This window comes from Grus americana, chromosome 1, assembly GCF_028858705.1.
Source record: "Grus americana isolate bGruAme1 chromosome 1, bGruAme1.mat, whole genome shotgun sequence".
Classification (NCBI taxonomy): domain Eukaryota; kingdom Metazoa; phylum Chordata; class Aves; order Gruiformes; family Gruidae; genus Grus; species Grus americana.
Window position 1 is genome coordinate 182,574,746 of NC_072852.1, and position 13,434 is coordinate 182,588,179.

The window sequence follows — 13,434 nt, forward strand, 5'->3', positions numbered from 1 at the left end:
AGCTAACTAGATGCAGACTGGTTTTGGTTTGTGGTGGTTTTTTGCACTTCTTTTGCAAAGAGACTTGCAGAAAACATACAATGGGTAAAAGGTAATTCTGCCTGCAGGACTAGCACATATCTTCATAATACCTGTAGTAGTCTGAGCAAACTAAAATTCCGATTAGCTGTCAAAATCAATGCCTATTTACTTAATTATTGGTTAAAACCCACAAACAAACAAACAAACAAATCCCAAACCAAACACCCCAAAACACCCAAAGTATGTTGTGGATGTTTTTCACTATTTGGTATGTCATTGCTCCAATCACACAGGAGCAGACAGAAAGAGCCACAAATTCTGAGGGACTGATCATGATGCATCAAACATCAAAAAACCCAACCAAAAAAAAAGACGTTAAGGAAAGTGTTAAATTGTAACAACAAACTCAAACAACCAGACATAGACATATTTTCCCAGCATTTTGTCATGATGTTTACAGCAACATGAATGAAACTATTTACCTCTATTACTCAGGCTGTTAAGAAAGACACTTTAAAACAAACAAACAAACAAAATAAAACCCAAACAAAATAAAAACCACCACAAAGCAAAAATCCCAACCTTTTACATTCTTCAGATTTTTTCTCTCCATTTGTATACTCAAGCAGTGTTTTGATCTTTCATGTTGGGCTGACAGTCTTTGAGAACTTCTACCCTCATTTATAATGCTTTTGGTGAACTCACACCAGTGTACTAAACCAAACTATCCTTTATTCAGCTCCATGTTTCTATGAGCAAATAACAGCCTGTAGGGATTCAGCACATCAGCTGCTTAAAAGATAAACCTACCCAGCTTGATGAAAACTCTTCACCACCTTCCTGTTGAGAGAAAACGGTTACACATTTCTAATAAATGAAGCAGGAACTGTCATTTTTTTGGCAAACTGATAACTAGCTGTAACAGCCGCATTGCCACAAGTTGCTTTTCCAAAGTAATTACCATCAGGCTCCCTGTGGTATGCAGTGTTTAACACATTTCTTCTGTGTTAATGAATGCAGAAGCAGGCAACACCACTATTAGTAATTGCTTTTTATTCGTAGTCCTCATTTTCCAGATAGGTCACATTAAACACAGCCATTAAACAATAGCGGTTGAGATAATCCATACAATGTATGCTGCTTTTGTTTGGTTTTTGTGTCATTCACCAGTCATTGGTGCAACTTTGAGCCATATGGGGAGACAGGGGCTGATAAATGCGAATGCCAACCTGTATCACAACTGGGCCAGAGAAGTCAAAACCTTAATCAGGTTTCATTCAATTACACTTCAAATCAACAAATCTTGATAGCCAAAACTCCCATTTGAATTAATGCAATAATAACCACTGCCTGATGTCAAAAGAAAGTAATTAAACAATAATGACTGGGCGTATATTATGCTAGGCTTCAGACTCCTCCTTGACTTGAGCAATTTCCCTTCCATTGGACAGCAAGCAGCTTGAAAGTTTGTTTGAATGATGTACCCTGCTCGACTATGAGCAATGTTTGACTTCTAGGGGTAACTTGGACTGGGAAGCCTGTATTCTCAAGTGGCAAATCACAGTTCAGGAGAATCTCTTTCCTGATAAATATGCCAAGAAACAAACAAACAAACAAAAAACAGAAAAAAAGGTCTGATTTTGAGTCCTGATTTGATTGGCCAATTGTTTAAGGAACTCCCAGTTGCTGGCTTTCATTAATAAAAAAAAGATACAGAATGCCTTATTCACTATTCACAGTGTACAGTACAATTGTATTAGTTACTTAACTTGCCTCCCTTAACTCAGCCATTCTCATTGTAATTGTGTGGTAGATATTTTCTTTCAGTCTTATAAAACATGTATGTAAGTAATGAGAGAAATAACTCATAAAATTTATCTTTCATTGCTGCCTCTTTCTCCAGTGGTGATAGTAGAGATACCACAGAGAAAAAATACTTTTTAAATTCTTTTGTGTGTAGTACTTCCTTCTCACACAATCATGCTAATTTTGACTGAACCAGCAAAACTCACATTGTATAAGCTCTGCTGGTTTATTCATTCATTATGTATCCATTCTAAATTGTGAAACAGATTTTTTTAACCTGGGATATCCTTACTGGAAGCAGTATGCCAGAGATCTACAACACAAGGCAGTTGTCAGCCAAATTAAATAAAAGCAAGATTTCCTAAACTCTTCTATAAAGCTATGAGTCATGAATTCTGAATTACCTCAGAGTGGTAAATAAATAATCACTACTAAATACAGATAATGTGTTAAACAGCTAAAGCTAGTAAATCACTAGTGACAGAGAGCCTTAAGGTAAATTCCTCTTACATTGGCACAGCCCTTTCTGAGAATGTTGTGGTTTTATGTCTTCAGAAACATACGATGAATTGTACAATTGGTTACTCAGTGTTAAAATCATTTATAAAATACACAAATCTCCATCACTTGACTGCATTTACATACTGGCTTAGATTTTGCTGAATAATGGATCTCACCGGCAGAGCTAAAGACTTGGTGCACAGACACTGAAGTGATGGGCACCATGGAAATACGTATAAGAGACTGATCAAACAATAAGAAATCCTCTCCACTATGGAATTTCAAGCTATCAAGCTATCAAGCAAAACCAATCTTGGGTCTCCTGGCCAAAAAGAAAAAAAAAATTATATAACACAGACAACACCACATTTTAGATACATAAATTGTCCAAAACATGGAGAGTAGCTTGATAAAACATGTACAAGATCCTTTTTTTTTTACATATAATTGTAGACTTTTTTAACAGCAGGAGCTAAAAGCAAACTGTCAGAATGGTCGTCTCCCAGACAAAATTCATTATAGGGCTGACTAACTAAAATCACCATTTAACAGCAGTCCTAATATCAAACCAGGATGTTGGGTCAACTTCCTTTCTTGAACTGATGAAAACTATGGCTTTGTGGCATTTGCGATTGCCAATTTCTTTTATATATGTTTGTACAGTACAGATTAAATTTAATAAACCCAATACACCATTTTTAAACAATGCACCATAGTAGTATTTCCAACAGAGTATCTGAAGTATATAAGGGACAAATCCTGAACTAAACTTTTTATTCTTCTTCTTCTTCTCATTCTGTGCAAGCTCATTTTGAATGCGGATTGTTTTTTATCTTTCATGTGAAGACAATTTTGAATTTTTCAAATGCAATAAAGACACCCTTAGAAAAAATAATTAAAAAGTAGAAACTATATCCCAAGTTATTCTGCAAATACTTGTCAGAACAAATGAAAATCAAACTAAAAACAACCCCCCAAAAATAAACAGTGTATATCTAGAGTTGCAGTAAGCAAGTGCACGTTCTCAAGAATCCAATAAAATACTGCCCATGCCACTTTGTTACTGATGTGTTTTTCAGCTCTATGTACTTAATAGCAAAATTTTGAAAATGGTGGTACCTCTTAAGTAGTCAGTCAAATATCCTACATTAAACAGGCTGGCTGCATGTGTTTGGAAAAAAACCCAAGGAGGTTCCAGATGTTGGTTCGAGTGTAATTTTTGTTATTAAACATGGGTTTGCAATAGAAGCTTCTACAAGGACTTGCACATAACCATGACTGATGGATGTATTTGTAGGCCGTTCAGTTAGCTCCATCAGCTCACTCAAACACATTTTGAACAGATTATGTACTGCAGTACTTCGTAGACCATACATTAAACAAGAGACTTTGCTCTGAGGCGCTGCTTCCCACAATCCATGGGGAAAAGGAAGCAGGAAAAAACAAAACTCATAGAGTTCGACAGCTACCGAGGCAACACTTGCCATTTACAATATAAGCCCAAATATTTTTGCAACACAACTATATATTAATTTAATAAAATACACAATATAGCTCTTATACACTCAACAATTTGGCTCATATGCACTGAATCTGCAATAAATCAATAAAAATATGTCATTTGATGTAAACACACTGAATCTTCTTACATTTGCACATTTAAATGATCATGTGATTTGTGTGGATGTCTAAGACATTTTCACTTTCCTGAGCTATTTTAGTGTCCACAAATGAATAAAAAAGTGTTAATAATGTTAATTTCTTTTGTGTATTACCCTTAAAGGTAACTATTTTTTTTTCAGGTTTTTTTTTAAAACTTACCGCTAACTATTTATAGTTTTGTTGGACACTAAAACGCTAAATAGATATTAAAATCTTTTCTTTTTGATCAAGTGAATTAGTTTATGTGTGTGCAGGACAAGATGGACTATATCATTTTACATTTAACCTTAATATGATATGAAGTGTTTTACTAATGATCAGGATATGTTCTGTTGAATAATGATCTGGAATGGGGTTTTTTTGTTTTCTTGGTTTTTTTTTTTTTTCATATTTGTGGCAAATAACTTTGTACATAAATGTTTACCACAAATGAATGTTAATGTTTGGTGTCACTTGGACTACTACGAGAACTCTTTTTAGGACTTTCAGTAGAAGCCTGCGGTGACTGCTGGAAATCCACCACAGATCAGAGTTATTCAACCCTGTTTTTCTTGGGGTTTATACGTAAACAGTAAAGTCAGCATCAGCTATTGAGGACAGTCTTAAAGTATCAGACGTATTTCCATTCCACCTTTCTCACACCTTCCTATCAGATTGTCAAAATGGCACTGTCTTTCCGTCTTGCGTTATGTTCTTAGCATACTTGACTCTGTCCTAATGAAAGTTTGGTCAAAATGAAACCAGTGTTATCTGTCAAAAAGAAAGAGCAGTGAAAAGAACATACTTGTGGGCACTTCAGATGTTCACTAAAAGCCTTAAAGCAGCATTGGTCTTCCTTCATTCCTGTAAATCTGTTACAACCAGGGGATTTATTTATTTGTTTACTTTTAATCAGCAGAAGAGGAACATAACTGCCAGCCTGTCCTTATTTTCCCCCTCACTTTCTGACGGCCACAGGGTCGCTTCCCCGACAGTCCTGCAAGAGCTTGTCTATTTCTCTCACAACTTCCTCGGCATCCACCGACTCCCTGCCTAGATCCCGGGCCGAACGGTCTAACTGCTCCAGAACAGAGTCCATCTCACTCGAGTCTCGGCTCACTCGGGAATGCACATCTGCAAAGGCCCTAGCCATCTGATCTGATGCAATGAAGGGAGCGTCTTTTGACTGTTTACTAGGCGATAGATACTGACTGTCAGTTGACAAGTACTGGCTGCTTGGTTCAGCCAAGGCTCCTGATTTCACTTCACAACCATCCAGTGGTCCTTTTGTTGAGGTGCAAGGCTCAATGCATGTCTTGGTTGGGCTGCTCGATGCTGAGGGAACCTCCTGAAGCAGAGGACTCAGGGCACGTTTGGCTTTTAAGTAAGGTTTAACATTGGCAATGAGAATAGTGTGCTCTCTCTTGTCTTTCCCAAATGTACAAAAAGTCTTTTTCCCGGTGGGATTCACAGTTTCGTATGTCTCAGTCTCAACATTAGCTTCAACTGTGGGTACAAAGAGATTTGTGCGATAATCTGCATTCTCAGCCTGACTGGCTGCAGGGAACTGTGGCATCCAACACCTGTCAGAATGACCAAGCACTCTGCATTCATCTGTGCAGTTAACACATTCTTCTTGCTCTGTAAAACAAAGAAGAAAGAGAAAAAACTCTAATTATAACTGGATTTCTTTAAACTAATGGATAGGTTATGATCAACACGTGATGGGCTTACTTGACATCTGGTTTCTTAATTATGGAGAAACAGAAGAAGCTATAATTAAAATATTTCAGAAGGATTGCATAAACCTGCTAGTTGAGACAATAGATTTATTTAACTCTGTTCTCTAGGTATTAAAGCATTCACACAGCCCAATGGAAGTATAAAGGGGTCATTAGAGAACCATTCTCAGTGGAACTGAGCTTCATCTGTAAACTAATCTGCTGTAGAAATCTGTTAGGCTTTGTTCTGTAAAACTCATCCTAGAAAAGAGTGAACAGTACTTAAGGAACTCAAAAGGCATTATCAGGATTAATTTTTCAAATCAAATAACTGAGCAATGACTGCCTTTCTGGAAATACAAACACTTCATAAAAATCAGCAAGCTGGCTTTTCATTTTTGTCACCTCCATTTCGTTTATAATTGTTATGTTGTGTGACAGTCACAAAATAAAAAGGTTTTCTTAAAAAGCCTACTTTTCCTGCTGAGAACAGAGAACTAGAATTTTCCATCAGTATGCATTAAATATAAGCTTGTCAAAAAGTGCATATTGCAATTTTATTAGACATGAGTATGGATCATGCAATCAGTTTTCCCCTTTTTTGTTTTGGTGCAAGTAAGTGAAAATGGATTTGCTCAATGCATACAATTTGGAAGAATGACAAACCGTGGCACGCTATTTGAACTGATAATGTTTTCAGATACGATTTCTATATTCTTATTTCTTTCAAAGAATATAGACATGAGATTTTTTTTATTCACTACATTTTTAGAACATAGATTTTGATACTTCAGGTTCTACAATTCAAAGACATAAAGAAAAATTTCTGCTTTAAAAACTTTAGCTTGCCTGGCATTTTACACTAATAGAATATATTTGGGCCACCATTTGCCATTTTATAATTATACACATGACACTAATCCAATGTCAGGGTTAAGGACAATTCCAGAAATACCCCTTAAATCTGTTTTTTAGAAAAACACAACTCTGATCCAAGTTGCTTTCTTTTTCTTCTTCTTTGTACTCTCTAGTCAATACTGATAGAATAAATCCTTTTATCATCTGTAGGTTTCAATCAGCTATGCACTGAGCTTTAGCTATTAAGCATTTTCTTCCATAAAATGGGCAGATGAGTTCAAATGTTAATTTTATTTGAGGAATTTAGTATTTTAAAAATGCCTGGAATTCCAGTTAGACAAAAAAATATGAGTATTACCTTTACATGTAAGGGTGAAACACACACAGAGAAACATGCACAACAGGTCTTCAGAAAAGCAGAACAAACTTATTGACCCAAAGATGGGGAAAAATTAAGTGATCATCATCTTTCTAAATTAGAAAATAAATTCATAGTAATCTTATAATATAACCACCAGATTCATAGACAGTTGCACTGCAGAAACCTGACACAGAAGAAACACCAAAGGTGATCTATGAGAATCCAATATGGTAAACAGTTTTGACTGTCCACATTTCTAAAAAGACATGAATAATTGTGACTTAAATTTAGATAAAATTGTGTTATGTCACAATGATCAGTTAAATTGTAGTGAGATAATTTACTCAGAACTGATACTTCTTAATCATACAGTTGTATGAAAAAGTGTCATTCTGTATACGTGCCCCTTTCCTTGAAGCGTTTAAAATGTAAGACTGCTGTAAGCTCTAAAAAAATAACAAAAGCAAGAGAGAATGAGGTACAGAGAGATGAGAACATAGAGTGATTTTTGAGGAAAAGCATGTAACCAAAACACTTTAAATATAAAATTCATAGAGGTGAGTCAGCCTCACCTCTGCGCCCAGTAAGATCATGGAACAGATCTTCCTGGAAGATATATCAAAACATATGGAAGACAAGGAGGTAGTTAGAGACAGACAACGTGGCTTCACCAAGGGCAGATTATGTACAACTAATGTAGTGGCTTTCTACGATGGACTGACGGTATCAGCAAACAAGGGAAGAACTAGAGATGTCATCTACCTAGATTTTGTAAGGCCTTTGGTACTGTCTCCCACAACATTCTTGCTGCTAAATTGGAGTGATATGGGTTTGATGGATGCACTGCAAGATGGATAAGGAATTGGCTGGATGGCCCCATCCAAGGAGTTGCAGTCAATGGCTCAATGTTGAAGTGGAAACCAGTAATGAGTAGTGTCCCCCAAAGGTCCATAATTGACCAGTATTATTTAATATCTGCATCAATGACTTAGATGGTGGGAATGAGTGCACCCTCAGCAAGTCTGCAGGTTACACCAAGCTGAGTGGTGGAGTTGATTTGCCAGAGGAAAGGGCTGCCATCCAGAGGGACCTTGACAGGCTTCAGGAGTGAGCCCATGCAAACCTGATGAAGGCCATGAAGTTCAACAAGGCCAAGTGCAAGGTCCTGCATCTGGGTCAGGGAAATCACCAATATCAATACAGACTGGGGAATGAATGGTTTGAGAGTAGCCCTGTGGAGAAGGACTTGGGGATACTGGTGGATGAAAAATTGGACATGAGCCAGCAATGTGCGCTTGCAGCCCAGAAAGTCAATTGTATCCTGGGCTGTGTAAACTGAAAGAGGGTAGATTTAGATTTTACATGAGGAAGAAACTCTTTAATTTGAGGGTGGTGAGACACTGGAACAGGTGGATGCTCCATCATTGGAAGATATCAAAGTCAGGTTGAACAGGGCTTTGAGCAACCTGATCTAGTGAAAGATATTCCTGCCCGTGGCAAGGGGGTTGCACTAGATGACCTTTCAAGGTCCCTTCCAACCCAAACTACTCTATGATTCCATGATGTCTAAGGAAAAGTAAGCTGCACACTGGTTTTAGTGTACAATAAAAATTAGAATTATCATAACGAAAAGCAAGAGTAAAAGACAACCCTAACCCTGGGACTGTAAGACAGTGACTGAACTGGGAGGAGTTTAAGGCAGACATTTAAGATTGTCATGTTTGATTTTGCTTCACTTGAATGAGATGGCATTGGTATGCATAACCATAGACACAACATATGTGGTGACAATTGCCTAATGAAAAGGGAGCCATACAAATAAAGGACATTGCTATACACCTCATTCCACCTACTAGTTCACCTCCACTAAAGTTCTCTGTATCTAGATTTCCAGAGCTTCTACAGCATCAACCAACTGCTTAAAACAAAGTTGTGGTTTAACCTGGCAGGCAGCTAAAACAACCACACAGTTCACTCCCCACTCCCCTAGTGGGATGGGGGAAAGAATTGAAAAGAAAAAAGATAAAACTCGTGGGTTGTTATAAAGACAGTTTAATATGACAGAAAAGGAAGACAATATTCTTATTCTTATTCTTATTCTTATTCTTATTCTTATTCTTATTCTTATTCTTATTCTTGCTTACAATTGCTCACAATTGCTCACCACCTGAAGCTGATGCTCGGCTAGTTCCTGAGCCACACTACCTCCTAGCCAACCCCCAGTTATATACTGAGCATGACATCATATGGTATGGAATACCCTTTTGTCATTTTGGGTCAGTTGTCCTGGCTGTGTCCCTTCCCAGCTTCTTGGGCACCCCTCACCTTCTTGTTGGCAGGCCAGTAAGAGAAGCTGAAAAGTCCTTGACTGCTTGGCAACAACTAAAACATCAGTGTGTTATCAACATTATTCTCATCCTAAATCCAAAACACAGCACTATACCAGCTGCTAGGAACAAAATTAACTCTGTCCCTGCCAAAACCAGGTCAAACAGTCAAGTGAAATTGTTTCTCTCTCACACAAAAAAAGGAAAACATAAAACTCCACAAAACAAACAAGATCAAAATATTTTAAAAGACACATGAGACAAGAACATTGGAGAGGAAGGTTCCAAGCTTCCACGAGATGGGCAATAGTTAATACTAGCCAGGTTTGATTACATTTTATCACAGAAATCCAACAGAAATTTAAAATAAATAAATAAATAAATAATAATGCCCCAAACAAAACCTTTCAATGTTAATTCTAGAACTTCAGATTTTGCAAATGTTTGTAATTAATTTATTTTGTTATTTTTCTTTTCCTTCTAATCCTACAGAGTAGATTTATGGCAAACTCAGCCTCTGGCTTTAAGAGTGGACCTATATAGTAAGGGGAAATAATAGGTGTTTTGTTTAGGATTTTCTCTAGCCAAATGTAAATTTATTTTTCTCTTATATGGAATTCATGACAATACTGAGTGAAAATTTTCTGGCACTTTTAAACGTTTCCCTAAGCAATTAATCAGCTTTCCAACTAACTATTTTATTTCATAAACGTGACCATCCTTTGTATGAATTTTTGTAAATATTTAACAAAAGATGAAAATAAGAACATGCAGCATGTTAGCTCCCATAAAATGCTCAGAACTGCACAATCAATGGACCAATACTTCTCTCTGCTGCTGTCTCTTTTTTCAATTATTCCATCAAAGCAGCATTCCTCTTTGCTCCTTTCTTTCTCACAGAAAAAATCATAGCGCTTCCTGTAAAACTTTCTAGCCATATTTAATGTGTCAAGAGCTCATAGTGTGATGGGAGACCATCAGTGAACACAACTGGGAAGATTTCAATACATCACAGCCTATTTCATTAAACCACAGAAAGATCATCTCTAGAAGGGAAACTCTTTCTGCCTCTCAGGTAGTAAGTAGTTCTGTGTCATACTGTCTTAAAATACATTAAATATTTGTTCATATTTTTATATACAATTTTATGCTATCTACATTGACAACATATATATATGCACATGAAATATACAACTGGGGAATTCTATTTTGACACTGTCTCTTATTCTAAAACTTGGCTGAATTGTATTTGTTTAAAAAAAAAATAAAAATATTCCCTGAACTGAGATTGCAATGAACAAAATTTAGATGAAAGGTAAAGATCAGAGAAGTTCTCAGCCACAGGAAATAAGTTAACTACACTAGGTATTCAGTACTGTGCCAAAAACAATGCTTTGAGATTTTCAAGACTGATTAGGTTCATTTTGTTAGAACCAAGTTATGTTCTGAGATTTTAAATTCTTATCTCTTATGCACGTGCAAACACATACACTGGGTATGAGGATAACTCTTACACAGTATTTGCATTATTCATTAGTGCCAATAAAAAAACCACGTTTGCTGGCAATCTCTAAGAAAAAGAGGTATATATCATATAGCATATATATGTTATATATATTGCATGCCATATATCCCTTCCCCTTCTCATTTCCTGCATTTGCTAAAGCAGTTTTTATACTTGCATTCATACTCACAGTATCGACTAACTTTCCATTTCTGCTCCCTGGGCATCCTAGCAGTGACTGAATTAAATATGAAGCCAAAAAAGAAGAAGAAACAAATACTGAATGACCTTGAAGTGAAAACCACCTGCATTGCATGAGCTTTGGTGCTCTAGTCTTAAAAATCTGTGTCTTTTCACTTCACTCTTTTATGTCACATCATAGGAAACGGATTTTGAGTATTGATTATCATACATTATAAGCTGCTCGTCTCACCATTAGCCTGTAATTTTGACTGCTACAGCTAGCAGACACTGAAGAAAATCGAACAGGCACTTTTGTACTAGCAGCAGAAATTATAAACATGAAGTGAACTATCACCATCAAGGGCCAAATTAGTATAAATGAGAAAATAGAATCAATCGAAAGGTAAATATATATATATATATATATGTAAAATAGGTCATACACTGTGCTATACAGCAAGATGGGCTGATAGTGCGATATGCACCATCGGTCTTTATCTGTATACTTGTCTCCCTCCTGTTGAAAATAAACCCTTAACGGTGCAAGTGTGTACAATAAACAGAAGCAGCCTAGAGGTTTTCCTAACTCTCTGGAGCTTTAAGGGTAAACAATCAGAAGTGCTTTATGCACTTAGGGGAGAACATACGCTAAAATAGAACTGCTAAATTATCAGACATGGAAAGAAAAGGAAACAAGCTATCTGGAAACAACAGTCACCTAGATAGGAAATGTGTACTGGGTAGAAATTTAAGATGGTGTAGGATGAAAGTTATGTTGGCAACATATAAAATGCAATGCAAGGTATGTATTTTGGTGCAACATAAGACATATCTTCTGTATTTTATTCAATATTACCAGAGGAACTATACTTAACATCTGCCTTCTGTGGCAAGCTTAAAGCAAAAGATACTTTTATTGTGCTATCTGTAATTTCCTATGCTTTCCTCATAAATATTGTGAACAGAATTAAATATGGGTACTGATTTCACCCTAAATATATTGCACTATAAAGCTAATTAATTAATGCTTTAGGTAGCTGGCTTCTTTCAATGGCTAAAACTGAGATACCTTCGTTTGAGTCACTAATTATATTAAATTTGCATAATGATAACAAAGAAGAAACTCAAGATTTTTTTTTAAACAGTGACTCAATGTAGCCAAACTGAGTTAAAAAATACAATTTTTTTTCCTAATTTAATTGCACCTTAATTATTTAAATTACACATACACACACAAAAAGCAGAAAAGCAAATGAAAAGTAAACAATCCATGTACATAAACCATCAACTTACAAACATTTTCAAGAAATATTTCATGTACTATAAGATGCAGAACACTATACTCTGTATCAAAGTACTCAATATAATAGTAAGTGTCCAGGCTTGTGTATAGGGGAAATCAGACTTTAAATATATATATACACACACTTATATATATGTATATATGTATGTAAATATATGTATATAAACATATATTTAAAATCCCATTTCCCCTATACACAAGTCTACCTAGACCTAGACCAAGACCTAGACCTAGATAATCATATTCCTCCCAAAACCTGTAAATGATGCTACCAAATTGTATTTAAAGTTAAACAAGGCAGACAGAGTTTTCATCATTATAATTTAAAGGATTTGACCTGGTAAATGGTCATTCAAGTGCATTGTTTTCTAAGAACTTTTTACTCACAAAAAAATGTAGCTTTGTTATATCATATGTTTATCAATGAAGGCTAAATAAGAATATGGCTAGATAAGTACATGAATAACACTGAATATTTTAAAACGTCAGTAGCTTTTGTTATTTTTATTGTCCTAGGACAAATGAAAATAGACAAATAGCCTATCTGACAGATATTTAATCTTTTTTTTCTCTTTCAACAGGTGATGCCTTGTTTTTACTATTGCATAAACACCTCCTTCTAATTGACTTTTTAAAAAATTCTTTGCTAGAAATATGGAAGCTAAGAAATAATCATTGATTGTCAGGGATGGCTCACTGGCTGACTCAGTTGACTGGAATGGCTATCAACTAACAGCTCCAAATGAAAAATACACTGGAGGACCCATTTGAAAATGTATATCTTCTTTTTGAAGCACGCAATTTCACACTGCTGATACGATCTACCTTCACTCTTGAAATGTTCTATTCTTCATTGCATTACAGAGTGAACAGTAATGCACATGTCTTCTGACCCTTGTTTCACATTACAAAGAAAAAGATCTGCCTTTGAATGCACGCATGGAGTTCACACTGACTTCCCTAGGAGATAGATTCATTTCACCCTTGATGTTGTGAATTTGTGTTCATTATTGAAAATATTTCCATTTAGAATTCACTCAATAATGAAACAAGGTGTAAAATCCTCTATATCTTATATTTCTCTGGTCTAACCACAAACACACAGCATAAAAAGAACCCATCAGTACTTGCTTTAGACTAATAAAATACGGTTTTGTTTTATATATTTTAATACTTTGAATAGATGTGAAAGCTCTGTATTTTCTGTA

The 13,434-nt window shown here is 35.8% G+C and overlaps 1 protein-coding gene across 5 annotated transcripts in view; it reads right to left on the bottom strand.

Moving 5' to 3' along the window:
* Positions 1–1,074: 1,074 nt before the first annotated feature.
* The window catches only part of PCDH17 (protocadherin 17), a 96,430-nt gene continuing 84,070 nt past the window's right edge, over positions 1,075–13,434 (bottom strand). For all 5 annotated transcript variants that reach the window (XM_054808980.1, XM_054808970.1, XM_054808990.1 and 2 more), the window contains one exon: positions 1,075–5,610. In XM_054808980.1, the coding sequence (XP_054664955.1) occupies positions 4,928–5,610 (683 nt within the window). In that variant the 3' untranslated portion in view covers positions 1,075–4,927. The remainder of the gene's footprint in view (positions 5,611–13,434) is intronic.